General features: G+C 39.3%; 2 protein-coding genes across 2 annotated transcripts in view; one reads left to right on the forward strand and one right to left on the reverse strand.

Moving 5' to 3' along the window:
• LOC134667561 (short-chain specific acyl-CoA dehydrogenase, mitochondrial-like) overlaps positions 1-27,995 on the forward strand; it is a 185,925-nt gene that overhangs the window by 37,961 nt on the left and 119,969 nt on the right. The window lies entirely within an intron of this gene.
• LOC134667789 (uncharacterized) lies at positions 834-27,278 on the reverse strand. The gene is made up of 16 exons (XM_063525198.1): positions 27,020-27,278; positions 26,207-26,312; positions 23,905-24,129; positions 23,489-23,689; positions 11,650-11,844; positions 11,185-11,386; positions 10,125-10,300; positions 9,209-9,336; positions 7,090-7,191; positions 6,542-6,647; positions 5,479-5,703; positions 4,486-4,686; positions 3,814-3,996; positions 2,961-3,159; positions 1,619-1,791; positions 834-992 (listed from the first exon to the last, which is right to left on the reverse strand). The coding sequence occupies exons 1-16, from the start codon at positions 27,112-27,114 to the stop codon at positions 855-857; spliced, it is 2,655 nt and encodes an 884-aa protein (XP_063381268.1). The 5' UTR covers positions 27,115-27,278; the 3' UTR covers positions 834-854.

Consider the following 27,995-nt stretch of genomic DNA (forward strand, 5'->3'; position numbering starts at 1 on the left):
TAACTGTCATTTTTAGTACAAAACAAGATAGATTGAGTAGTTTAACAGCCGGCGTCATACTGGACTGCTGCGTCATAGTATCCCTGCTCATAGCCATAGTGCTATCCGTGTACTTGGTGAAGAGTACGAAGAAGAAGTGAGACAGGCGACGCTGAAGAGAAAGAGACAGAGCGCGTATGCCAGGAATAGTAAGGAACAATTTAAAGCGTTGAACAAAGCGTAACTTGTAGAATATTGATATCATGTTTTGGTGTTATAGTCTGTCCGTTTTTCTAAGATCAAGTACATATTAGGTACGCCATAGTAAATGTATGGCAAAGTTGATCTTAGACATCGGACAGGCTATACCAAAGGGAAATAATGCACTGTCCACTGCTAAACGTGCCAAAGCGTTAAGGTACTAATTAATTACTCATAAAAGTGCGCTAAGTGTATATAAGCCTTACGCTGTGGCCTGTATTATCGTAAATTTAGTAAGATTAGTCTGTAAATAAATAGGTTTTAGTTCATAGTATAGACAAAATAAGTGTATGAGCTAATTGAGCAATATTTATTTTTGTATAGATATTTTCTGTAAATAAAGACAATTAACGTGTAGGTGTATAAAACTTAAGATTAGAAATATTTTATGTTGACATACCAATACCAAGATAAAATAGAGTTAGCTTCAAACCAAAAGAATACAATTATATATGTAAGTTTATATATATATAAATATTACCCACATATGTAACAAACTACTAAATATAACACAGTTCTTAATCTTTTTGTAACTATAGATAGGTACTATTACTATTTTTTGACAATCTTTATTATTAAATAACAAATAAACCTTTAAAAAACATACTGTGGTTTTATTTCTTCTTTCGAAAAGGGTTACTCAATCTGAGTAATTTTTTAGGTCCGTTCCACTTTCCTTTGACAATTTTATTCCAATATAGGTATGGGAAATAGTCTCGTTTCATGTAGTAGAACAGTTTTCGCTCTTTACTCTGAAACAATACACTTTACAAAGTAACTACAGCCGAGTAAAATGTACTTAGAACTATTACCTCATTACCAATAAGGCTGTATTTAGACATTTTTACACCTACCTGGACGGATCCTATATACCGGGCCGTGAAACTTCACATTATATTATAGTAGTTATAATTTCCACTATCCATATACCTGCCATATATGTATAACTTCAACTATATACAATTATTTGAGATCTAATTCAAGGTTTAAGCGACTTTAAACTTTATGTGCTATTATTAAGGTCTAGTTCACCTGATACATTTCATGAGATTGTTAGCTGCCAGCGCATACGCGACTTTAAACTCTAACGCGCTAGTATCAAAGTCTATCTGGTAGTACCTAGGGGAAGGGCTCACAGTGCTTCTTGTCATAGCTCTCGTAGCAGTAGTAGCGCAACTCAAGCGACTACGTCGATTGTCGATCATTACAATTTGAACTTTAACGCGCTAGCAATAAGGTCAACCTGGTCGAAAGGGAAGGCCTTACATTTCAATGCTGCTTGTCGTAGCACTCGTGGTAGTCGTAGCGCAACTCAAGCGACTACGTCGATTGTCGATCATTACAATTTGAACTTTAACGCGCTAGTATTAAGGTATACCTGGTCGAACGGGAAGGTCTCACACGGCTGCTTGTCGTAGCGGAACTCGGCCAGGATGCCGGTGCGGTATGACGTCATCATCGCGCAGGCGCCGTAGCCGTCGTATTTGGCTGAAGGTTGCCGGCCTTGCATGGTAGCCCATAGGTTTTGTTCTACCACATGGCTTTGGCGAGCTGAAAGGGTGAAATAGAAATTTCGGATAGTTGCCATTACAAATAAAGTGAGGACTTTTCTTTTGTATGAGTTCTTTTAGACGTTATGCATAAATAAAAGATAGTTTAAATTGTAGTGACCACAAAGACGCGCACTACCACCATAAACACCACCACCACAAATATGACCATAAAGCACTATACTTACTCGTGCGTTTTGGGATAACTAGATTGTAAGAATTTATCGCTTGTTGTTACCGCATCATGTCTGGGACCGTACAACGTCATATTTAGCGCTGCTTCCTTGCTGATTGAAACAGACCAGTAGATGATAGGGTACTTACCAACGGCAGCAATTTGGGGTAGGTATTGGTGCAGTCTCCCAAGCCGTATATGTTGCTGAACTGATTAGCTGAAGTGTATACTGGTATACGTGAAGATAGTTGGTTTCTGAGTTGTAACTAAATCAGGCTAGTGGGTGATGGTACTGGTTCAGTCAGCCAGTTAGTAACTAACCAACGGCGGCAGCAGTCTTGCTATTAGGGATATTGATGCAGTCTCCCAAGCCGTATACGTTGCTGAACTAACGGACCTGCATGGTGTACTGGACTACGTTGAGGTAGCCGGTTTCTGTGAGTTATGACTGAATCAAGCCAGGTGGTAGGTAGACTAGACGGTAGTTCTTACTGAATCAGTTAGTAACTAACCAACAGCGGCAGCAGTCTTGCTATTAGGCGTATTGGTGCATTCTCTCAAGCCGTATACGTTGCTGAACTGATTACCTAAAGTGTATACTGGTCTACGTCAAAGAAGCCAGTTGTGTTGTGACTTAACCAGACCAGTTAATGGTAGATAATAAGGTACATACCAACAGCGGCAGCAGTCTTGCTATTAGGCGTATTGGTGCAGTCTCCCAAGCCGTATACGTTGCTGAACTGATTACCTAAAGTGTGTACTGGTCTACGTCAAAGAAGCCAGTTGTGTTGTGACTTAACCAGACCAGTTAATGGTAGATAATAAGGTACATACCAACAGCGGCAGCAGTCTTGCTATTAGGAGTATTGGTGCAGTTTCCCAAGCCGTATACGTTGGGGAACTGATTACCTAAAGTGTGTACTGGTCTACGTCAAAGAAGCCAGTTGTGTTGTGACTTAACCAGACCAGTTAATGGTAGATAATAAGGTACATACCAACAGCGGCAGCAGTCTTGCTATTAGGCGTATTGGTGCAGTCTCCCAAGCCGTATACGTTGGAGAACTGACGGTGCTGCAGGGTGTACTGGTCTACGTCGAGATAGCCGGTTTCGTCGGCGAGTTGGGACTGAACTAGACCGGTGGGTGGCGACATTGGAGGCGTTACGTGGAGGAAGTTGTATGGGAGCGTTATGGGCTGTGGAAGAAATAACTAAATCACTATGTTACTTGTGTACATCAAGACATTCAGGACTAAATATAACAAGACCATTAACGGCTTTTCTCAATAAATATGCTGCAGGGCTATAACCACGAAAATCGAAGTTCGCAAATTGCGCGCATCTTTCTCTGTCACCCTTTTTTAAATATACATTTCATGTGAAGTAGTACCTAGTAATAATTAATACCTAAACAATCAGATTACCAACATATTTTCTGATAATGACCGTCAATGAAATTGTTTCTTTTGCCTACCATTCCACAAGCGTCCACAAACACGGCGTGTTACGGCGTAACCTCCACCAACTCGCAGCACGTGTTGACGGCCACGGCACGTGCTCTAGCCACGCGCTCTAGCGCTTTGGCGTACTTCGGGACGACGAAAATGGCGTCGGAGCCAGTGTTGACCAGTTAATAGCTTTTTAAAAACATTTTATATGAACTATAGTGGGATTTATCAATCAGACTGCCGACATATTTTCTGGTAATGACCGTTTGGCTTATGAAATTGTTTATGTCGTCAAATCAAATTTGCACTGATTGCTATATCTCATCAATACTCATCATCTTTGAAGTATTGAGGATGATGATGTGGCTTGTCTTTTCAACCATTAAAACCCAGAATGCCTACCATTCCACAAGCGTCCACAAACACGGCGTGTTTCGGCGTGACCTCCACCAACTCGCAGCACGTGTTGACGGCCACGGCACGTGCACTGGCCACGCGCTCTAGCGCTTTGGCGTATTTCGGTACGCCGAAAATGGCGTCGGAGCCAGTGTTGTAGGTTATGTTTAGAAGGTCACGTTTCTTGTTCTGTAAAGAAAGAGTAAGGGGTAACAGGTCTACTGTCAGGACTCCAAAGAGTGTAAATTATGAAGCTGGATGTTTTAGTATCTGAGATGTTGACAAATCTTCCTAAATAAATAGTCATTAGAGAGGTACCTACATGATTTTCTGCGCGACTTCTGAATATTGCGTCCCGTCACGAGGGAATGTAAATAAATACTTATAGCTTGACCGCTGCGCACGCGTTGACCGGTTGACTGTCTCTTGGTGCTCAGGAGAGTAACATCCATAGGCGTACCCACGGTGGGACAAGGTGGGGCAGTTGCCCCACCCTGGTCTCTGACCATAAGCTAAGAATTTCTGTTTCAACTGTACCCTGTTACAATGTACCCAGCCTCCCCTACTTCTGCCCCACCCCTTAAAAATGCTGCGTACGCCCATGGTACCTATAATGTCATGATGAAGGCATTGACGTATAATATGAAGGTAGATTTTGTAACTCAAATGTTGACGGACCTTTCTAAAGTAGTCATCAGCGAGATACATGATCTTCTGCGCGGCGCCAGAGCATTTCGCACCATCGCGTGGGAATGTGAAGATGGCATGACCCCCGGCCGTACGTTGAATGGCCGACCATGTCTTCTGGCAGTGTTCCGGAGAATATATTGTGGTTACGCAGCTGCACGGGTCGTCTAGCGCTGCTTTTAGGCCGTTTATCTGAAACAGATTCATGACAGAAGGTACATTTACCACGAAATCACAATTGTCTGGCACACTGCTAGGTATGAATATACATACTTGAAAAAAGCTTACACCAGTGCTCTGTAACACTGAGAGGATTATGGCTTTATAGTTATGTCAGTAATGGCGATGGCGTACCAAACAAAAAAAAAACGTTAAGGTAATTTAGCACAAAATAAAGCTTAACTTAGCTAACATAGAGGTAGGTACAATTATTTTACGATTGTAGGACTAGCAGAGTCTTCATACACAGTTCAGTTCAGTTTCGGCTTTGGACAGAATCACATCGCGTTCTTTGGTGTCGGAGGCCAAGATCCACTTCGGGCTGTTGCGCCACAGCAGTAAGTAGGTAAGCACTAGCAGTCGCAATATCGACCATCAATCGAAAAGTAATTCTGAGAATTTCTTGTGATCTCTCTCAAAGTGCATATTATACCTATACCTAGGGTTGCCATAATTAGTCGGAACTGACAGTGACATTCTACAGTGACAGTACAGTTCTATAGGACAGTGGTATTCTAGACCAGGGGTCTCCAAACTTTTTTACTACCTGAGGGTACCTTACTACCTTTTTTACTATCAAAATACGGGACAAAAACGGGACCAGTAAAAATACGGGACGTGATACTTAAATACGGTGACAGTCCCGTATATACGGGACGTATGGCAACCCTACCTATACCTCATTTGACTAAGATTCTCTGACAAGCCAAGGTGCTTCCTTAACTTAGCTACTCCAGATATGAGATATAACTGGTCATGCCTTACCTTGTAATAATCATTAATAAGCCCCACAGCCACCACCAAGAAGTCATAATAAATTTCATCCCCACCATGCGTATGGACAACGTGGTTGCACGGGTCGAAATGCCACGCGTAGTCTTTGATGCAACACACGCCGGGCGGCAACACGGCGCGGAGGGGTTTCTTGCTTTGATCGAACTCCTTGATACCGGCAGCCACCAGGGGGAAGAGCGGTTGGTAGTAGTGGAACTGGATAGTTTAAGTTAAAAATGAATTCTTTTCAGGCGCCTAAAATTTATGTGGCGTTAAAAAGCCCTATTAGTGAGAAATATGCAGTTTCAAGGAGAATAAGTAAGCTGTTAGGGGCACCGACATGTAGTTAAGGTTAATGTTCGGATTGCCATAATTTAATTCCATTCTACTCCTACCTAGGTACTCTCTACTCCCTCCATCAACAAAAAACTAATAAGGAAAAAACCGGGAAAGTGCGAGTCGGACTCGCGCATGAAGGATTCCGTACCATAATGCAAAAAAGGCAAAAAATACGGTCACCCATCCAAGTACTGACCCCGCCCGACGTTGCTTAACTTCGGTCAAAAATCACGTTTGTTGTATGGGAGCCCCACTTAACTCTTTATTTTATTGTTTTTAGTATTTGTTGTTGTAGCGGCAACAGAAATACATCATTTGTGAAAATTTCAACTGTCTAGCTATCACGGTTCGTGAGATACAGCCTGGTGACAGACGGACGTACGGACGGACAGCAGAGTCTTAGTAATAGGGTCCCGTTTTACCCTTTGGGTACGGAACCCTAAAAACCAAACATGTTTCTAAGTGAAAGAGGATTCGAAGTTGAGTGTCTTGATCAAAACGGCAAAATATTTAAGGCCGAGCCACACCGGCTTGCGTGTGCGTGACGTGCGCGTGTGGGCGCGCTAAAATGTGGGAGCCGCACACGCACACGTCACGCAAGCGGTGTGCCATCTCTCATAAGGATCTGTATACTACAACGCCGCACGCGCACGTGCACGTCACGCACACGCAGCCGGTGTGCACTGCACAGGCCTTTAACGTTTATATTACTTACTTCTGCTGGGTCTATGACACAAATTTCACTGTTCTTCAATTTGTTGGAGAACCGCCACGCGACGCTGCAGCCGCCCGTTCCTCCCCCCACTATCAGCAATTTACATCTAAAAGCACAAATTAGATTAGGTACCTAATGTAGGAACAAGTAGGCTAATCGCACAAAAAACACGTATCCGAGTTGGTATTTACGCCGATAACAGTGTATACATATAACCCGATAAAATTACACTTGCCATTTTAAAATAGGTACAAGTCAAAGAGTTAAAAAAAGTCGTGACATCTTTATTTCTGCGTTAGAGTGTAAATATCACTTGTATTCAGAGTTTTTACGTAATTCCTATAAGTCGTTTATATATATAGTTACATTTTGTGAATGTAGTAAAATTGCTTAAAAACAGCGAGAAGTGAGTTTCTTTCCGTGAGGAAATAGTCTATCACTTGTCGCTTTCTCGCCACCTATCTATAACAACTGTCTTATACGGACTTACTGTGAAAAGAATAAATAACTAGTCTTTATTGACACTAAAACATAAACAAAGTACTCACTTGTATTTGTTATTACTAGTGTTCGAGGCGAACCTATAATGTAACTGTGACGTCACATATCGGTAAACATTCAGCTTGTTCAGAACGATGGCCATTTGTAAACATCAGCAATAAATATTTATACAAATTTGTGTTGAAGTCATTGTTGATTGTGTTTAACTGGAATTTTGACGGCGAAGCCATCTAGATTTATAAATATAGTATTACGCGATACATAAACCTTCGCCGTAGATACTTAGTAGGAATAAAATACCTAAACCTTCGACGTAGCTAGTAAGAATAAAATCAAGGTTACTGTTGAAACAGTTCTAAATTTCTAATACAAGCACAAGATTCATCATCATCTCAGCCATAAGACGTCCACTGCTGAACAGGCCTCCCCCTTATGGAGGGTGAATGCCATAATCGCCACGCTTGGCAGGCGGGTTGGCGATCGCAGTCGAGTACACCGAATTTGAGGGACGCTGCTGCCCGTCCACCGGTGGTCTTGGACGTAGTTTAAGGACATACCCGGGTCCACAAGATTACTTAGATTACGGGTTTAGCACAAGATTACTGAAACAAAAAAAACTTGTACAGGAGCGATATTTGATCTCTTATTCTGCAATGTTGATTCACCCATCAGTTGCAGTGCATCTAATTCATACTTATATACCTCTAATATTAGTTCAAGCGAGATACGCTGCGAAGGATATATACATAGGTATAGTTTGGAGATTCCTAACAGACCCCGACAGCTAATCCTTTGTCTATAACCCGCTCTTTCTACCACCTGCATAAAAAATCGTTCGTTCACTTTACTCAGGTAATTGAATTGCAAGTCCTATGGAAATTGTGCAATAAGATTCAAAATGAACTAATGGATATAGTTGGTCTAGCAGATCTTGTCAGTAGAAAAAGGCGGCAAATTTTAAAAATGTAGGCGTGAATGGTTATCGTACCATCGAAATTTTGAATTACGCGCCTTTTTCTACTGACAAGATTTGCTTGACATAAATATTTTGTTAGGATGTGTTTGGTCTGTTCAACTCGCCGGCACTCAGTACTGAATGGTACTCTTAAATAAAACGATTGTTTTATGTAAAAATATTTACTTTATTAGAACATCTGATTATTTACATAACAGTCAAAGAGCACTTTGAATTTATATCCTTGTTAAAATAATTCATAGAATTTGGGTTATAGATGATTAGTTTGTTATATGGCATCTGAATTAAACATGAGTATATAGTATGTTAATCTCCATAATTAATTAAACAACAACAAAATAAATAAATAATATAAAATATGCATTCCAATTTGATTGGACATTTTAATATAACAAAATTTTAACAAAATAATATTTAAATTCGCCATAGAAAACGTCTAAAATATTTGTAGAAATATGTACACCAATTGTAGAAAATACACAAAGTAATATTTAAGTTTAAGTAGGCTAAAATAAATGGCAACGTTAGTTATTTCATAATATAATGTCGACATCTTAATATCTAAGTATGCTCGTTTCAACCTTCTAATAAACTTAAAATAGATCCGATATATACATACTAAATTATATAATTTCAATAATTTGAGTTCTTCTAAAAATATAAAATTATGCATTGAACTCCAATCCTAACTTTCTTATTTTGTTGCGATGTTTTTAAAGCGTAGTACATAGATATTAAATCATGGCCGTGCCAAACTACGAAAGTTAAAATCATTCGCAACACCAATAACTTCTTAACCATTTCCATCAAAAAAGTAAATTGAAAACCTTATAATTGAGTACAGTTCCATCTAAAAAAAACATTATTAAAAAAATATTACACCCTATGGTGTAACTTTAGGGTCGCAAAGTGGCCAAAATGCCAAGGCCTTGGTCGGAGAGGGCCCCAAATTTACCGAAATGCTTTGCCCGCATTGCCTGCCCCCATTTGATGAATTTCCCACCGGTCTCACAGCATAATTACGACACGCGTACCAAAATTGAACCTTAAGAACAGCAACTCGACTAAATTGCGCTTACGTTACCTTCTCTTAGAGACGTTATGGTAAACTTCCTAATGCTCGACATGTGAATGCCCAGTAGATGACACCTGGAACGATCACGACTGGTGACGAGCACTTGGATGTCTACTTGGCGTATGGGTTGACGATTTTTCTGATGAACTCGGGCCCGTGGTAATAGCCCTTCAGCATGAAGTTCCAGTATATAAAGGGGAAGAGGTGGCGCTTCATTTGGTACGCTACCCGGCTTTCCGTTGCCTGTGGAAGTGTAAAACATATATTAAGTATAGGGAAAATTTACGAAAATTTTCTTCTCTTTTCTTTTTTTTGTTCACGTTGCTGGTGGACTTGTCTATTTCTGTGTAACATTTACTTTAGAAATTACCCTGTAACTAGCTTTAAGTGTTTTAGTGAGTAAGTTCTTCTTTCTCTTTTTTATAAATGAAGTGGCGCTGTATGTAGAAGGTTTTTACAATAAATGACTTTCTTTCTTTCTTTCTTTAAAAATTACGGATAAATATTTAACGTAGCTATTTTTAATCACAGCAGCTCTAAGTTATTACATTACAGCTGTAAATACAGTAATGTAATAACTTTCTTTCGTTGAACTTTCTATTCTTACTATAAATCCGAAAATTTAACGTTACATTTGCATCCACCAGCCGTCTATTAGTAATATCGAGAGCTGATTTCGTTCCGTCAATAAATGAACTATAAACAAATATTAGCTTTGAAAAAAGAAGTAACAAAAAGTAGGAATAGGTAATTAAATAATGAAAATTCTTTTGCGGACTATTAATACAAAATTAAAAATACAATTAACTACAAATTAACTTTTTATCAAACTCAGTTATCATCAAATAATTAATCAAACAGGTAAGTAAATCATAAATAAAAAATACAAAAAAACAAAAAGGAGCATACAACATGATACTGTTCGTATAAAATGCCAACACAACGTACATGTAAAAGTAACTTTATAACCTCTATACTTACTAAGCATACTCGCTAAATACCTCTAGGCAGCTACCCAATTGTCAACTTACTACCTGGTTAAACGGCATAGTTTCATGCACTACGCCATCGTACAAGAACTCAGCCAGTATGCAGGTGTTGTATGACGTCACCAGCGGGCAGGCGCCGTAGCCGTCGTATTTCTGCTTCGGGTTGTCCTTCGCCATCGTTGAAAGGAGATTGTGCTCTAGGACGTAGCACTGTTTCGCTGGAATAAAGGGAAAATTCATAATATAGAAAAAAAAGTAAAACAGGCGCAAATTTATTGACGATATTTACTATTTATAGAGTAGTAGGTAGATAATATAATTCAAAGTATGTGTGTGTCCGCAAAGTAATAATTTGTGGCAAACTACTTAATCAAAAGCCTATTGAAAGTCTACAACTTACCAATTGCAGCTGCAGTTTTTCTATTCGGCATATTAATGCTGTCTCCGATTGCGTACATGTTAGGGAACTTGGTGTAGAGTGAACTTATCAACAGTTACAAACAAGCCGATCGGCTTGTAGTCTGTGTAAATTACAAAGAACAAAGGCCCCAATACTGAACCCCAAGGCACTCCGGTCTTTATTTACATTGTAATTGAACCCATAAGTCTTGTCACGTTCCGTAAGTAGTACAAAGTGCCATGACAGGTAGGATCTAAGTTAAAGCAGAATGTATGTGTGTGTCAGCAAGGTAATCATTTGTGTCGAATTACTTTATCAAAAGCCTATTGAAAGTCTACAACTTACCAATAGCAGCAGCAGTTTTACTATTCGGCGTATTAACGCAGCCTCCGATCCCGCATATGTTGGGGAACTTGGTGTAGAGTGAACTTATTGACAGTTACAAACAAGCCACTCTTCTTGTGGTCAACTGTATAAATTATTTAAAACAAAGGCCCCAATACTGAACCCCAAGGCACTCTGGTCTTTATTTACATTGACATTGAACCCAATAAGTCTTGTCAGTTTCCTTAAGTAGTACAAAGTGCCATGACAGGTAGGATTTACACAAGTTAAAGCAAATGACAAGTATGTGTGTGTCCGCAGAGTAATAATATGTGTCAAATTACTTTATCAAAAGCCTATTGGAAGTCTACAACTTACCAATTGCAGCAGCAGTTTTACTATTCGGCGTATTAATGCAATCTCCGATCCCATACATGTTGGGGACCTTGGTGTGTTGTAGAGTGAACTTATCGACTTCTAGGTATCCGCTGGCGTCGGTGATGTCCTTGTTGTTACGGAGGAAGTCCGGAGTCTTCATTGGAGGCGTGACGTGGATCATGTCGTAGGGCTGGACAAATGTCTGGCGAAAATAATTCATAATCAAATACATATTTGTATTTATGTGTAGGTATAGAAATTTTTTATCGCTAAAGACTATTTGAATCTACCTTGGCAGGAAGAGGATTCGAAAGTAAATAAAATTCTTATATGTACTACGAAGAGAGGACGTTGGTCTTACTATGCTTTCTTAGGCCGCGAATATACAAGTACGTGCTCAATACCTTAAAATGCTATTAAATGTAAGTCCTCAATTAAAAAATAATAAATAAAAGTCCCCGATACCTTACTCTTATCCTTAGAGCTCACAAATACGCCTTCCTTCTTGTCTACATGCAGTTCCTTCAGCACCGTGGTGTAGTTGACCTTGATATTCTTCCGTTCCACCACCTTTAGCAGCACGTCGGCGTACTTCTTCACGCCGAATATGACGGGCAGGCATGTGTTGTATGTTATGTTCGTTTTTGAACGGACGTTGGCCTGAAATATGATGAAGTGTACAGATTATATTTTATTTAACAAAAGTACCTACTTTTTTCATTAAGGTTAATAACTTTACTGATCATCGGTCGACATTGTCTTTCTTTGCAATAAGATTATCAAATTTTCAGTTAACAGTTTCGACGATGGTAACTACATTAGTTACAATTAATTTCAGTAGGGTATATGACTGTATTTAAAATAAATATTTTACATCATACAAGAAATAAATCACCAGAAGATTCATAGAGAAACGTAGACAGCAGTTATTTTTAGACACAATTTCTATTTTAAAACCCGTATAAAACTAAGGCAACTATAGGTAATTTCATATAAATTCCATAGTAGAAAATCGTTTTGACAGTTCGAAAAAAGAAACTGATATGACATCGACGACATCAAAACAACATCATTGTATTATCGTTAAATAATTACGCATTTGTTTGAAACAATGGTGATTGTTGGCGATTTTAAACTGTTGTATATGTATGCAACTACCTATGCATGTGTGTGTGGCTGCGCCCACCATCCATCTTACTTTCGTGAATAAAGCAGTGTGCTATAAACCACCGCTTGTGTCACTCGTCTCCTCGGCCCTATACTTATCAGTGGCGACGTTTACCCACATTTTAAAAAGATGAGTGCTGTTTTCGGTGTCCTTCCGACTTTTGACCATAATTTGCAAGTTTGGAAAAATTATAAAAGTCGTGTGTGTCAGTGGTTCATCGCTAATAATATTACAGCGGCTACAGATGCACAGGGACAGAAACGACGAGCGATTTTGTTAAGCGCACTCAATGAGAGCTCATACGAGCTCGCAGCGCATTTGGCGCTGCCCAAAGATGTCCAAGAAGTGCCGTACGAGGATATTTTAAAATTACTGGACGACCACTTCACTCCCAAGTTAACCGGGTTCGGCGAGCGGCACAACTTTTACTCGGCAACGCAGCAACGGGAGGAGTCATACCCGCAGTGGGCCGCTAGGCTGCGAGGCCTGGCTGTGCATTGTGCGTTTAATAACGTAGAAGAAGCATTGCGTGACCGTTTCGTTATGGGGATGCTGCCGGGCAGGGAAAAAGAAAAATTATATGCTCAAGATTTATCCGCGTTAACGTTAGCGAAGGCGGTAGAACTTGCGGAAAACATTCGTCGCGCGCGGGCAGGCGCGGCCGTGGCCGGCGCCGCTGCCGTTACTCCGGGATCCTCGGAATCATCAGCCTCCGAGTTATTTAAGATCGCGCGTGGTGGTAAAAACGAGGGAAGTGCAAAGGTGAAGTGTTCGTTGTGCGGCTACACCAACCATAGTGCGTCACAGTGCCGTTTCGCTAAGTTTACATGTAAAAAGAGTAATAAATAATTGTTAAGAAAAAAAAACCGACTTCTATGGGGCCGGTGAAAGATTATTGTAGATGTTACACTATGTAGAAAAGGAGGTAAAACCACCCACTTTTCTACTAGCATTTCGCTTCTATAAGGGTCGTAGTTCTAGCCTAACCTAACCCACTTCTCTGATCTGATAGCAGTTCGGTTCTGTGAGGATCGCAGTTCGAACCTAATCAAACTCACTTTTCAAGTAGCATTTCGTTTCTGTAAGGCTCGCAGTTCTAACTCAACCTAACCCTTGTTCGGTTCTGTGAAGATCGCAGTTCAAACCTTTTTTTTTAACCTAACCCACTTAACGGCGCATGCGGTGCGGAGTACGGGGGTTTAAGCGGGAGGGGCTAGTGAGATTGGCATCATCATACTTTAAACCTACATTTCATGGTAGGTAATCATAGTATTTTATTTAGTTAAGGTATCATAGTGGTTTTCCGGGTCAAGGTCCGGGTCCGAGTCCGGGTCCGAGTCTGGGTCCGAGACCGGGTCCGAGACCGGGTCCGAGACCGGGTCCGAGTCCGGAACCGAGTCCGGGTTCAAATCCGGGTCCGTGTCCAGGTCCCAACCGGATCCGGGTATGAGTCCGGTTCGGGGCCGAGTCCGGGTCGCAGTCCAAGTCAAAATCGAAATTCGTAATCACTAAACGTGTACTATGCGTCGTTGAAGAGTTCTGTTCTGGTCATCATCAGCAGTTCCTCTTCATCAAATGCGACAGTTTTTAATGTAAATGCTTGATTTTATGATGAAAATACAAAAAAATCTATACGTATGCCTTTAATATTTGAAGAGTTCTCTCGATTCCTTATGGATCCCATCATCAGAATTCGAGCTGGACAAAAATGTGGCTTAAAAACTTAACTTGCTTAATAAACATAACGAAGAGGAGAAATCGCCAAAAGTGAACTATGCGTCGTTGAAGAGTTCTGTTCTGATCCTCATCAGCAGTTCCACTTCATCAAATGCGACAGTTTTTAATGAAAATGCTTGATTTTCTGATGTAAATACAAAAATCTCTATACGCATGCCTTTAAGATTTGAGGAGTTCCCTCGATTCCTCATGGATCCCATCATCAGAACTGGGTTTTGACAAAAACGGGACCAATCTGTATGCACATACACACAATCAAAAAAAGAATTTTCAAAATCGGTCCAGTAATGACGGAGATATGGAGTAACAAACATAAAAAAAAACATACAACCGAATTGATAACCTCCTTCTTTGAGATTTGGAAGTCGGTTAAAAAACATACAACCGAATTGATAACCTCCTAATTTGGGATTTGGAAGTCGGTTAAAAAAATAAAAAACATACAACCGAATTGATAACCTCCTTCTTTGAGATTTGGAAGTCGGTTAAAAAGGGCATCTCCGTAAGATGTGCACTAGCGTAAATTACGTTAATGTAACGGCGGATTGCCAGGGCGATAACGACGACGACGGTAACCCCGGCTACATCGAACCGTATGTATGACAAATCGTTACGATAATCGACAACGATTTGTCATACACACGGTTCGATTTATCTGCACAGTCGGACTGCACAGTTTTATCGCAACGATTTATCGTTACGTATGTAGCCGGCATAAGTTATATTACATTCGATCGTTTAGGGGTGAGCCTATGGTTGAAACGGTAAAAATCAATGGTCGTAAGTTGAAATTTGAAATCGACACTGGTTCCGTTGGTCCGTGCGACCGTTGTTTCTTACATTACGTACAAAATGCATTTTAAAGACGTACCATTGTTACCTACAAAAAAAAACCGGGCAAGTGCGAGTCGGACTCGCGCACGAAGGGTTCCGTACCATAATGCAAAAAAAAAAACAAAAAAAAAGCAAAAAGAAAAACGGTCACCCATCCAAGTACTGACCACTCCCGACGTTGCTTAACTTTGGTCAAAAATCACGTTTGTTGTATGGGAGCCCCATTTAAATCTTTATTTTATTCTGTTTTTAGTATTTGTTGTTATAGCGGCAACAGAAATACATCATCTGTGAAAATTTCAACTGTCTAGCTATCACGGTTCGTGAGATACAGCCTGGTGACAGACGGACGGACGGACGGACGGACGGACAGCGAAGTCTTAGTAATAGGGTCCCGTTTTACCCTTTGGGTACGGAACCCTAAAAAGATTAGTCACTTATTCAGGCCAACATCTACAATGTAAGGGTAATGCACGGTCGAGGGTAGAATACGCGGGTAGCACTCACGCATTAAATGTGTATGTTGTTAACGACAACGGCCCGCTGTTGCTGGGCAGAGATTATATTGCTTTGTTTCAATTGCAACTTACACCTGTGCAATCTGTGCATTATTGTAATGATAATGGTTCACGTCTTATATTAATAACAGGCCCCTATTTCACCAACGTGACAGGTGCGACAATTCGACAAGTCTCATTGTTGCTGACGTCACAGGCATCCATGGGCTACGGTTATCGCTTACCATCGGGCGGGTCGTATACCTGTTTGTCACCATCATTGTATTATTAAAAAAAAACTTTATTATATCGGCAAAAAACAGGTATTTCTCTTGTGATGTTTATGATGATAATGATGACAATTGGGTAGGTAAAGTTTTTTGAAGATAGGCAAATTATATTTTTTTCCGATAGTATTTATTATAGCGATCACGGAAATGCAGCTCTTTTATTTTTATTTCATTTTATTGATTAAATATAATTTTTTAAATGATCGATATGACGTTTGTGAGATGGAATGGCAGATCCGAGTAATTCCTTTGCACGTAGTAAATGGGACGGGATAGAAAAAAAAACGATGTCAACTGTCAGTGTCACTTAGCTCTCATTCCCGAAAAATAACGGACAAGCCTCATGTTACCTTGCGAATTGCTATTAATGTTATCATTGAGATTTTCGGCGACCTCAGCACGACCCACGGACTTCTGATTCCCCACGACATCTGCGCGTATTTGGACAAAGATTGAATTTACTTTCGATAACTTGGCACTGCATAAATTATTGGACAACGTTTTCTTCCCCACCCCTACACGACGGCCCCTACGCTGACCCTTGGACAGAGTTTTGCAAGAAAAATAAGCGAGTTCATACGAGATTGCGAGCAGATTCTACAAATTTGAAATTATTATCATAACAGTGATAAGCACAATGCCGTTGAATTAGAGGAGCAATGGCCGTACAGGAGTACGTATCCGTGAAATACATAGGTACATAAAACTTTCTTCACTTGTGTTTTGATTTTTATTATTAAATTGCCATGAGCTGTTAAGTTCGTAAACAAGAAATCAGTCTAATTTTTTCTAACAATTTCAACCATCTGTTAGTTTTGTGTGGTTATCCTCATTTTATGAATGTTGTTCTTATTTTCAGGTGGATGTAAACATTCATTGGCGGTATTATACTGATGGCTAATTAGAACCATTGAGCCATGACATACTTCCTTGCAGTGTTATTCGGCTAAGCCTCGAGCATCCTGTGAATCTGAAGGATATAATTATTTCCATAAAAAAGAGCAATCGAATTAGGACCAAGATATCCCGAGAATCTAAAGACATTTTATAAAAAATGCAATAAAATGAAAATGGGAGACTCTCTTATTTTAACAATGTTACAAGATCATGACAATGTTATGGTGTATACTTATTAAAATTTTAAAACCAACATGTCTTTATCTTTGACTTGAAAATGTAGAAATGATTTGGGTTAAGTTTTATGAAATGCAACTTATGCTAAAAATCTATTATTATTATATGTCAAATTATCGTCAACTCGATGTTGCTTAAGGCGTATCCAGATTAGTCAATTTTTCGCCAATCTGATTAAATTGCCCGATCGAATCGGGACGTACGGACGCAAACGCCAATTTGGCTCGCCGAATTCAACCGCCGATAATGACCAATAAAATGAGGTGCGGACACAAGAACACCAATTTCTGAGGCTAGTATTTTCGTTATGGGGCATTTTTTCAATTTAAATGGGTCTAATATCACCATAAATCTAAAATTGGAGATTGACGCCAATTTCATTTCTGATCAAATCGACCGATTTGATCAGTCCCGTCTGGATACCGCTTTAGCACCGCGAAAGGGCGCTGCGCGGTGCGCGCGGATTGACGCATGCGCGTACCGTATGCTTTAATAATTGATTAAAATAAAAGTAAAATTATAATTCATGCGTTAATAAATTAAAATCTATTATAAATAAGTTATTTTTATTTAAATTTGATTAATTTAATATGTAAAAATAATAAAATCTAAGCTTATAATTAAAACATGTACGTACAACGTTACATTATCTATGGTAATATAATTTAAAAAAATATGCAAATAAAAGGCGGCAAAGTTTATTCGTTGTGCAATACTCAATAAGTTACCGCTTGTTATTTTAATACTCGTAATAAACAAAATGAGTTCAAGTGACGAAAACGACCTGGAATAGACGGCATGCACCGCCTCATTTGAAAGCAGAAGCAAACTTAATAATGAATAACTAGCTTCCTGCTAAGTCCTGGGAAAAATACAACAGGACTTACGACATGCTCATGCTGTGGAAGGACACAAGAAGGACAGCTAAAACGCAAGAAACACCTACTCTGAAAGTGGTTTTTAGCGTATTTCTGTGACCAAGTGAAAACTAAAAAGCCATCTACATTTAATATAAACTAAGAATATGCGTTGTTTTTTTAATTGTATTCGCGTCACTTTACCCCTATTAAATACGCTTTACTAAATTGAATTTGTTTTATTTCCTCACATAATTTGAGAATAGTGCTTACTATGTATACCTCAATGGAAGCAAAAATGTAGTATTTTTGCGAGTTGATACACTTGCTACTTGTGTATAGTGGCAAATGTATTAAACCCGCAATCAACACTAATCAATATGTAAACAGGCCCCAACGTGAAGCACATTTACCCTACAGACATACTTATCCATATTGACCATATTTGAACCTCTCAACTCTCTTCAAGGGCACGCCACACAGCGTGATTCTATATACTGTTGTAATGTTAATGCTTAAGGATAATAATTTGTGGATTTTAAAATAAAACGAAACGAAATTTACTGGATTTATATTATATTATTTTGGATTTATATTATAAGTTTTCTAAAGTACAGTCGCCATCAGATATATTGGTGCAGCTAGGGTGCTCATAAATATCTGAACACGCCTCTATTATCAGGGCGTGCGTGTTCAGATATTGTGAACACCTTGCCGAGCCCATATATAATAGCCAATAACGACCTAGTTATAAGACTATTACAATCTTAATCATTATGTATGTATAATACAACAATCACGTTTATATAGTCCTCACAAACGTATAAGTTACCATTTTGGCCAATATATCTTCAAAGCTTGGCACCGAATCGCTGTTAAAGACTTTGGTGTGCTCAAATACGCTGAATTTGGAAAGTAACGTCTGTACTTCCTACAAGACGGTACGACGCACTTTGAGTTCATCTCTGTAATATTATATTTCCATTCGAACGTTTCCGGGATCGTCTCCATCTATTGTGTTGATACTGAGATCCAAAATGACTCGTGTAGCAGTCCAAGAGTCGTGGTGGAGGCGTTAATGAAAATGTTCTCCAAGAAGCAGTGCCAAGTAGTCGAAAGCAATCGTTATCATTATCAAAATATCCGTGTTGATCGTGCTAGGGACGTTAAAAATACTTATTCTAGAAATCACACCGACATCCAATTACAAGAAAACACAAATGTTTCGTCCGACCATTATTTTCCAATTATTTGCAAGTTATTTTCCAAGAATGACACTGACAGTTGACATCGATTTTTTTTCTATCTCGTCCCATTTACTACGCGCCAAGGAATTAATTACTCGAATCTGCCATTTCACCTCACAAACGTCATATCGATCATTTAAAAAATTATATTTAATCAATAAAATGATATAAAAATAAAAGAGCTGCATTTCCGTGATCGCTATAATGAATACTATCGGGAAAAAATATAATTTGCCTATCTTCAAAAAACTTTACCTACCCAATTGTCACAAGATTTCAAAGAAGTTTCGGTAATTCTTGACAGTAAATGAGTTCTGTGTCGGAATTTCGTGACAATTGTCATATTTCTTGTGACAATTGTCATTAGCTTCGCAAAATAAGTACTTATTTACTAGCGATATAGTGGAGTTTTTTTTTAATTAACATGTTGGTGGCAAACAAACACTCCGCCCGTCTGATGGTAAGTGGTTACCGTAGCCTATGGAGGCCTGTGACGTCAGTAACAGTGATGTCGACAAATGCGACATTTGTCACGTTGGTGAAATAGGGCCCAGGTCGCAAGCTGTCGTCAAGAGGCAGCAAGTTATTAAAAATCAATTCTGCTTACGCTGCCAATTCCAAATCCTACAATTACAATTAATATTAATTTCATTATTTCGTCGGAACAAATATTAAAGTAAAAAAATCAACAACGCAGCATAAATCCAATAAAACAGAAATACAGAGTGAAATTTTTTCAACTTTGCCTCCATAACAATTTGGGCCAGTCATCTTAAGCCTAAAAAGGGGGTCAACCTCGGAATGAGAGATAATAAGCTGGAAACTCGTATATACCTTCGTTATGACATTTTAAAGGTTCTCTTAAAAGTCGACGCATATATCATGTGCGCGTCACAAGTTAATCAAGGTCAAAGTTCATGAAAATCGGTTTTTTGCGAATATCAAGATTTCTATAACTCCACCGCTGTTTACATGTAGGGAAGAATTGTAGAGCATAAAATTTGTGACACGTTAAGCATCGAACATTTTTTCATGAGATTAGCCGTTTTCAAGATATAGGGCACAGAAAGCGCAGTGATCAGACATAAGTACTATACGTTGGTTTGATAGTGAATGACACCTTACATTTTGTGACTATGCGATAAAACTTGGCACAGTTGATTTTTAGCTGGTCTGAGTAGATTCTGACCGGGAGACATCGAGAGCCACCGCACATTTAGTGGGGGGGAGGGGGGTTAAGTTCGACGCTGCCGCGCTTCAATTGAAGCATCATTTCTCTAAAGCTATACATATTAGGACATGTGATATATCATTTCCGGATAAATTATGGATGGGGAATCTATTTTTGGAACTAAAACAATGTACTTTCTAACAAAGAAAACGAATAAGAATGAACTTAAAACTACTTTATCTCGCTATTTTAACTACAGATAGAGATTTCGGGAGTTAAATAAAAGCATTTGAAAACATTTTCATGTATTATTAGTACTTAAAATCTACCTCTTTCCTGTAGAAATACCTTAAGTTAAAGGCTATAAAGCTTAATTTCCTGATTAAACCTCAATAAAGGGGTACCCTTTTTGTAGTAAACTATGTCATAAAATCATTACATACATACACACAAGCTGTTAGCTATTGTCCACAGGAGGGGCCACTTTTGTTTTAAAATCTATATGTGATCCATAAGTGTCATTCTAACGATTAATAAACTTTATAGAACGTATTATTCACACAGATTACCAGCTCGCCTTGCGTTATAGTGCGTTTCCCGTGCCGCTGCGCCTTCTATGCCGTATATCTTGAAAATGGCTAATGGCATGAAAAAACGTTTTATACCTAACTCGTCGCAAATTGTATGCCCTACAATTCTTACCTACATGTCAATAAAATTGGAGCTATAGGAAACTTGATATCCGCGAATAACCAGTTTTTATGACCTTTGACCTGGAATAACTTCCGACGCGCACACGATATATGCGTCGACTTTTAAGAGAACCTTTAAAATGTCATAACTAAGGTGTATACGAGTTTCCAGCTTATTATCTCTCATTCCGAGGTGAAACCCTTAATTTAACTGGGCCAATTTAAAAAAAATAACTACGCGTGTTTGAGTAGACCTTTTTACCGCTAACGTTTAGATGAAATATTTTAAATGTTTTTATTTGTGTAGTTAAATTAATAATTTAAAATTATAGAATTTGGTTAATGATGTATTATTTATTAAGTTCATGTTGAATTTATACAAATAAAACTGCAAATTGTAGCAAACATTGTTATTTGTTTTTTTTTTATAGGCGTAGTGGCATAGTGTCATTACGAACCATAAAGCAAATACTGCCTCTAGTTTTTTTAATGGCTAAATGCCACGATGCTGTGTCACAAATATCTGTGAAATGGAAATTAAAAAAGAGGACTTTGCCGGCCTAGGCCTGCAAGATTTGTATGAAATTCCGTTAACGACCTCTTGTCCTAGCCGCACCTGAAACGTCATACTTCGCAGCCTATTATAAGGAACATAACATCAATATTTCATTGCATGTTTGAGAAAATACATTATCTGTTTACTTATAGAATAGATATAAATATTATTGGGAAATGGCATTGTAGATTATTAAGCCTCAACACAGATGCTACGGATCTGATCGCCCTACGATCCACATTCCCACAAAACATCATATACAAACAGCATCGTTCTTAACTGTCCATCGGTGGACCTTATGCCTTTTGAAATAAGGTTTACGAACTGTCAGTTATTTAAAGCCTGAATATATGATCACGTGCCATGTTGCGGAATTTCACTGGAACTACTGAACTGTCACCCTATGGCCCATACCAGCGGTCGGCAACTTGCGGCCCGCGGGCCACATGCGGCTCGTGAATCTGTCACTTGCGGCCCGGGAGCCGCCTTGGCTATTTTGTATGTAATAGTGACAAACGACAATGTCTCATAAAGTCATAAATATTAACAAAGTACGGCCCGCGTTACCTCCGTTAACTACTATGGCTGCACTTGGCTGCTAAAAGGTTGCCGACAGCTGGCCTATACAATGAAAATAACAGCGCCCTCTTGACAATAATCATATATGGTCAGGCTTTAATAGTGTGGGAGATGGTATATACATAAATTAATTCTCTTCACAAAAATCATTTAAGTTAAGAAAAAGTATAATTGCTGTCAACGGCAATATCGATTGCACTGATTATATTGCCGGTCAATTACTTAATCAAACACAGCTGTTATCACTGAATGAGTTGATAAACTTCAGCCTGCAAGACTGATCGTTCAACTAACCGCAAAAGTAAACGTTTTGAGAGAATTGAGAATGTATCAAACAATTCACTTATAATTTCCAATGCTTTGAGAATTTTGAGATATCATTTACAAACTTACAAAGTTAGGATTCAGGGTAACAACTTTCCAGCGTACCTAAACTTTCCTTGTCATCATACAAAAATATAATTTTATACGAGTATCTTATTTTTTGAGTCTACACAAGTTTGGAATTTTTCTGGAAAGAAGAGACGGAGTGTTTATAAATGACTAAATATTTTATTTTGCTTTGTTTACCAAGACTCAGCGACGTATGTGATCTTCTTCGATGCGCCTAGACATTTTATAGATTGAACAAACAGCAACACACTTGGCTGTCCATCGGTGGACCTTATGCCTTTTGTAATAGGGTTTACGAACTGTCAGTTAACAGTGTGGGCGATGGAACGTGAATATGGCCTCACCTCCTTTGAACTGCCGCAGGTTGCCCCATGTTATTTCGCAGTAATCGTATATGGCTACTGGATTTGGATTTATCAAAGGAGTGTTTCAGGGAACTATGATAGGTCCGCTATTATAAACAATTTACCTTGTTAAACCAGGAATCAGCTAGATACGCGATCTTTTGAGATGCTCCCGGCGGACATTTTATAGATTGTGTATCCGGATACGTGAATATGACCTCGTCTCCTTTGAGCTACCGCAGGTTGCTCCATGTTTTTTCACAGTAATCGTTATGGCTAGTAGCATTGGCTACTGGATTTGGATTTATCAAAAGAGTGTCTCAGGGAACTATCATAGGTCCACTATTATAATAGTTATTTGTTTTACAAGGGGGCAAAGTTGTTGTTTAACCGCTCGTGCTAATATTGATACCCGAGCCAGCGAAAGATTCCAAAATTGAACCACGAGCGTAGCGAGTGGTTCGAAAAATGGAATCTTGAGCGTTGCGAGGGTTTCAAAGCACGAGGGTTAAACAAAATTTGCCCCCGAGTGAAACACAAAATTTTTCACCACACCAACCCGAAGCAAATATTAAATGTAAAATATGAAACAAAATCAAACCAAATCAAATCCAAATGAATGTTTTTAAATATTTATCATCCAAAATCATCATTTAAAAGTCAATTCTACCAGCAAACATAAGAAAACCACTCAAAATTTGCATTTGATTACTTTGCCTCACATGTGAATAAAATGCAACTTTGCTATCAGTGTTTGAAGTGCAAAGTAAGCCTTTCCGAGCTGGTGTGGTGAAAACAATTTTACCTTGTTAAACCAGGAATCAGCTAGATACGCGATCTTTTGCGGGGCTCCCGGGCATTTGATGAGTGTGTCGGGATACGTGAATATGGCCTCGCCTCCTTTGAGCTGTCGCATGTCACTCCATGTTTTTTCGCAGTAATCCGGGGAATAGATTGTGGAGACGCCGCTGTCCTTACGCTGGAGCCCTTCGCTAAGGCCGGGGACCTGTGGAAGTATTTTTTTTTATAAGTTGAAATTTATATGTGTGACTTCTATGTAATGTTTTTACTTGAATAGTATTAAACAAGTACACAGCCCATCTGCTACAGTAGTCTAGTCTAGTTCAGAGGTGTCACAAGCGCGTTTTCCTTTAAAAATCAGTATAATTCTTAAGGAAATCTGCAATAGAATTTCTCTAAACGACTAAAACTATGACTAACCTTATCATAATCATTCTGCAGCCCCACAGCGACTACGATGTACTCATATCTGATCTGGTCCTCATTTGCCGTGATGACTTCCTGGTTCTTAGGGTCGAGGGATGCAGCAGAGTCCCTCAGCCACCTGGCTCCTGCAGGGAGGACGCTGATCGCACTTCGCCGAGTGCTGGCCACGCTGGTTACACCAGCTCCTACTAGCGTCCAGAGCGGTTGGTAGTAGTGGTCCTGCAGACGGTAGAAGATGAAACTTAAGGCCGATAGGTAATGAAAGCAGGAAAAAGGTTAGACAGAGATGTCAGAGATATAGGTTCTAACAACAACAATGTTTAAGGGGCTGAAGAGACAGCCGCCCATGTCAGGCGTGGCTCACTCTGTGAATTCGTCGCGTCACAACAAGTAGCTACAATGTACCTACATCCGTTCCACACCAATTATGGTGGCTGGCCATATCTATCCTAATCGTAACAGACGCGTTTTGTTACAGAGCGAATCTTCTGTACCTATTAGGTACTATTATTTATTCTGTGCCCACGTCATTCTCTAATGCCCAGGGGTGGCAGAGTACCGGGCACAACACCTCGGTTCGCCTGGGTCTCTCCCAGAAGTCGTCGGCGTCGGCAACATCAAGGGTCTGCTAGGTCTTGGTAGAGTTGGGTTGGCAAGAGTTGTGCCGACAACCCACCACGCAAAATAGGCGTAATCTTGTCGAGTTGTGGAAACCAAGCCCGCGAGTATAACTAACATAACACGCACACAACAACAGGTGTATAACAGGGGACAAACGATACGACTTCGTGTTGAGACGTTGTGTCGTGGAAATGTACGACGTTAAACGTCGTAAACCGTAAATTACTGATGAAAAATCAAATCTTCGACATTTCAATTGTTTAAGTTTTTATACATTCCAAACGGGAATATAAAATGAGGGATCAGGTATAGTAAACTTTGATTTTGTAAGTGTTATGAAATTATTAACGAATCATTGCTAATTAAAAGACCTTGAAACATAATCTGTTGACACGCCGTAGGTACGACAAGTAGTTATCCATTGTTTATTCTTTATTATATATAAGTACCTATATACTGACCCACGCCTAAGTATCTACAGATAAGATATTATGACAATAGTAATACTGCTTAACTTAACTTACTTGTAGTGTAGCCTAGCAGGGTTTATTTAACTACTGTAGGTACATACAGGTAAAAGAAATAATAAATTTCATCATCATCATCATCTCAGCCATAAGACGTCCACTGCTGAACATAGGCCTCCCCCTTAAGGGGGGGGGGGGGGGTGAATGCCATAATCGCCACGCTTGGCAGGCGGGTTGGCGATCGCAGTCGAGTACACCGAATTTGAGGGACGCTGCTGCCCGTCCACCGGTGGTCTTGGACGTGGTTTAAGGACATACCCGGGTCCGGGACGTAGTTTAAGGACATACCCGGGTCCGGGACGTAGTTTAAGGACATACCCGGGTCCGGTACGTAGTTTAAGGACATACCCGGGTCCGGGACGTAGTTTAAGGACATACCCAGGTCCTTAGTCCGGGGTAATAAATTTAGACCCTACTAAACTGGTTGCAGCCAGTTTTACAGTTTACTTCTGATAATAACAATAATGATATGTAATTCGGTCATGAAAAACCAATACTCTGATATGAGGAGCGTATCATTTGTCATGCTTAAAAATCTGGGGGCACGGCAGTGCCCCCGCCAAGTCGATTCGTATTTGTAATAACCCTACCCTCTAACTCTTATTATAAACATTTTGGCATTCAAAGAAACAAAAAAAGTATCTGCATTCCTTTTTATTTTTTATGCGTTCGTAGAGTATTTATTTATTTATACCTTTATTGATTCCTCTTGAATAACAAGAGAAGCTCTGAGGCACAGGCACAGAATAAATAATAGTACTACCATACAGAAAGGACACTTCTTACAAAACTGAAGTTTGACAGTGATTCAGGGACGAATCATGAATCCTTTCTAATATATGGCACTATCCCTTTCGGCTATTTAGGGTTGTCAAAATTGAAGTCATTATCTTATCTGTGGTTGTGCACGCAAAAGGACGTCAAGTGGTGCCAACCCTAATAATTGCTCAGAGCAATGCTGAGCCGAACAGAGCCGAGATTGCTCGAAAGGAGTAGTGTCTCCTATCTACATCCAGCAATAGCATGTACAGTCGACGTCAAAGATATGTTTACACTTTTGCACCTTACTCCCTTATAATAAGGCGAAAGATGTAAACATATCTTTGACGTCGACTGTACTACATAGGTTGGTAATTGAGGAAACTTACGCAACTTGGCTCTAGTACAATGACGGCATCTTTCCCGAGTCTCCGAGCAAACTTGGCTGCGATGGTACAGCCTCCAGAGCCTCCCCCCACCACTAATAATTTACATCTGCAACAAACAAAATGAATTTAAAATATTTAAGTAGAATTTTGTATGAAATTTCTTCTTCTCCGTCAAATTACTCTCTGCAGAGCAGTTTGTAATAAATAACTTTACCTAGACACAATAACTGCCATGAGCTTGAACAATTTATTATTTTACTTGGGGGGGGGGGGGGGGAAGGCCTTTGCCCAAAGGCACACAGAAGCGTAGAATGTAGATTAAGAAAAACCATAGATATAGTATAAAAAAAAGTACCTTTTCTGAAATAAGGCTATAAATAAATAAACAAATTTCATAATAAAGTTAAGGATTCTTTGAAAAATTTTGTGCCCAAGTAGCCATATAGCAGGCAGCATGCATCCTGTGTGGTGTGTTCCCTGTTAAAATAAACGAAACCAAATGTCTGTATTATATGCTCATTTTTATCTTATTTTTTTTTATTTTTTTTATCTAAATTTAATTTGTCTGCAAGAGATTACTTAAATGCTGAGTGCAGAAATACAAGGGCAAATTCAAAACTATAAAAAGTTATTATTGTACACAATAGTAGCCAAAGCTATAACATTCAACTAAATGTTACTAGGCAGTCGTAAATACCAGTAAATGTAATTGCTCAATAGTCATAAACAACAGAACTACGGGTTCTTCTTAAATAAGATGATAAAATTCTTAAAGGTAATAAATGTATCCTGTATTTAATAAGTATTACTTACGAATGAGTGGCGTTGTCTGACGCCGTAACAGAGAACGACCTGTGCCATCCAGAGTGAAAACATTTTGACCGCAAAGAACGAGTTACGCTATTCATTTTTAGGACATAAGACACAACACAAAAACGATAGTCTTAGTGAACAACTTTTCAATTCGAGAGTGCAAATGACCGAAGAGACCGGCAGGCGGTTGGGAAGTAACCTGCCACGTTTATCGCAGTTTCTATTTTGTGTTTTGTTGCTACTGTGCGTACCGGAGAAATCACAATCAGCTGTAGTCTGCTGTAGAAATCAGAGAAAATAATAATATCAAATTCAACTGTCAATGTCAAATGCGTTATGTCATATGGAAACGTCAATGATAAGGCTTGGTAACTGTCGTTTTTAATGGTATCTTGATTGATACTTATAAATCAAATCAAGTTGTAACCGCGAAAATCGAAGTTCGCAAATTGCGGGTATTTTTCTCTGTCACTCTAATTACTAATTACGCCTTCAATGGAGTGCACCACGATTTTAATTTTTGCGACACGATTTTAGAATCGCGCTGTAATTTATCGCAGAAAATTCAGTGCGCGCACTGCGATGAAAAAGTCGACGATTTGTTCGTACCAGTCGCTTGTCGTGAAACAATATGCAATCGCTGTATGACTGAGTATTTATACCACAAAGGTGATCTCCTTCTATTTCTATAATTAAATGGTCAACATCTAGCGTCTCATCTTGTAACTCCATTGGAGAAGCAGGTTCCGATATGTTGAGGCTTGGAGAGCGAAATGCCGACTGAGGTCCCGGCTGCGATTTTATTATCGCAGTGCGCGCGGGGCCATACAGCTTCGTATGCTGCAATTCACTTTGCGACAATCGCGTCGCGCGCTTACGCAGAAAAATGTAACAAATCACAATTTTAAAATCGCTGCGATTTTTTTGTCGCATATGCGCGCACCGCCATATAAACCCATACGTTACATTTCTGCGA

The sequence above is a fragment of the Cydia fagiglandana genome, chromosome 9, assembly GCF_963556715.1.
Source record: "Cydia fagiglandana chromosome 9, ilCydFagi1.1, whole genome shotgun sequence".
NCBI lineage: Eukaryota > Metazoa > Arthropoda > Insecta > Lepidoptera > Tortricidae > Cydia > Cydia fagiglandana.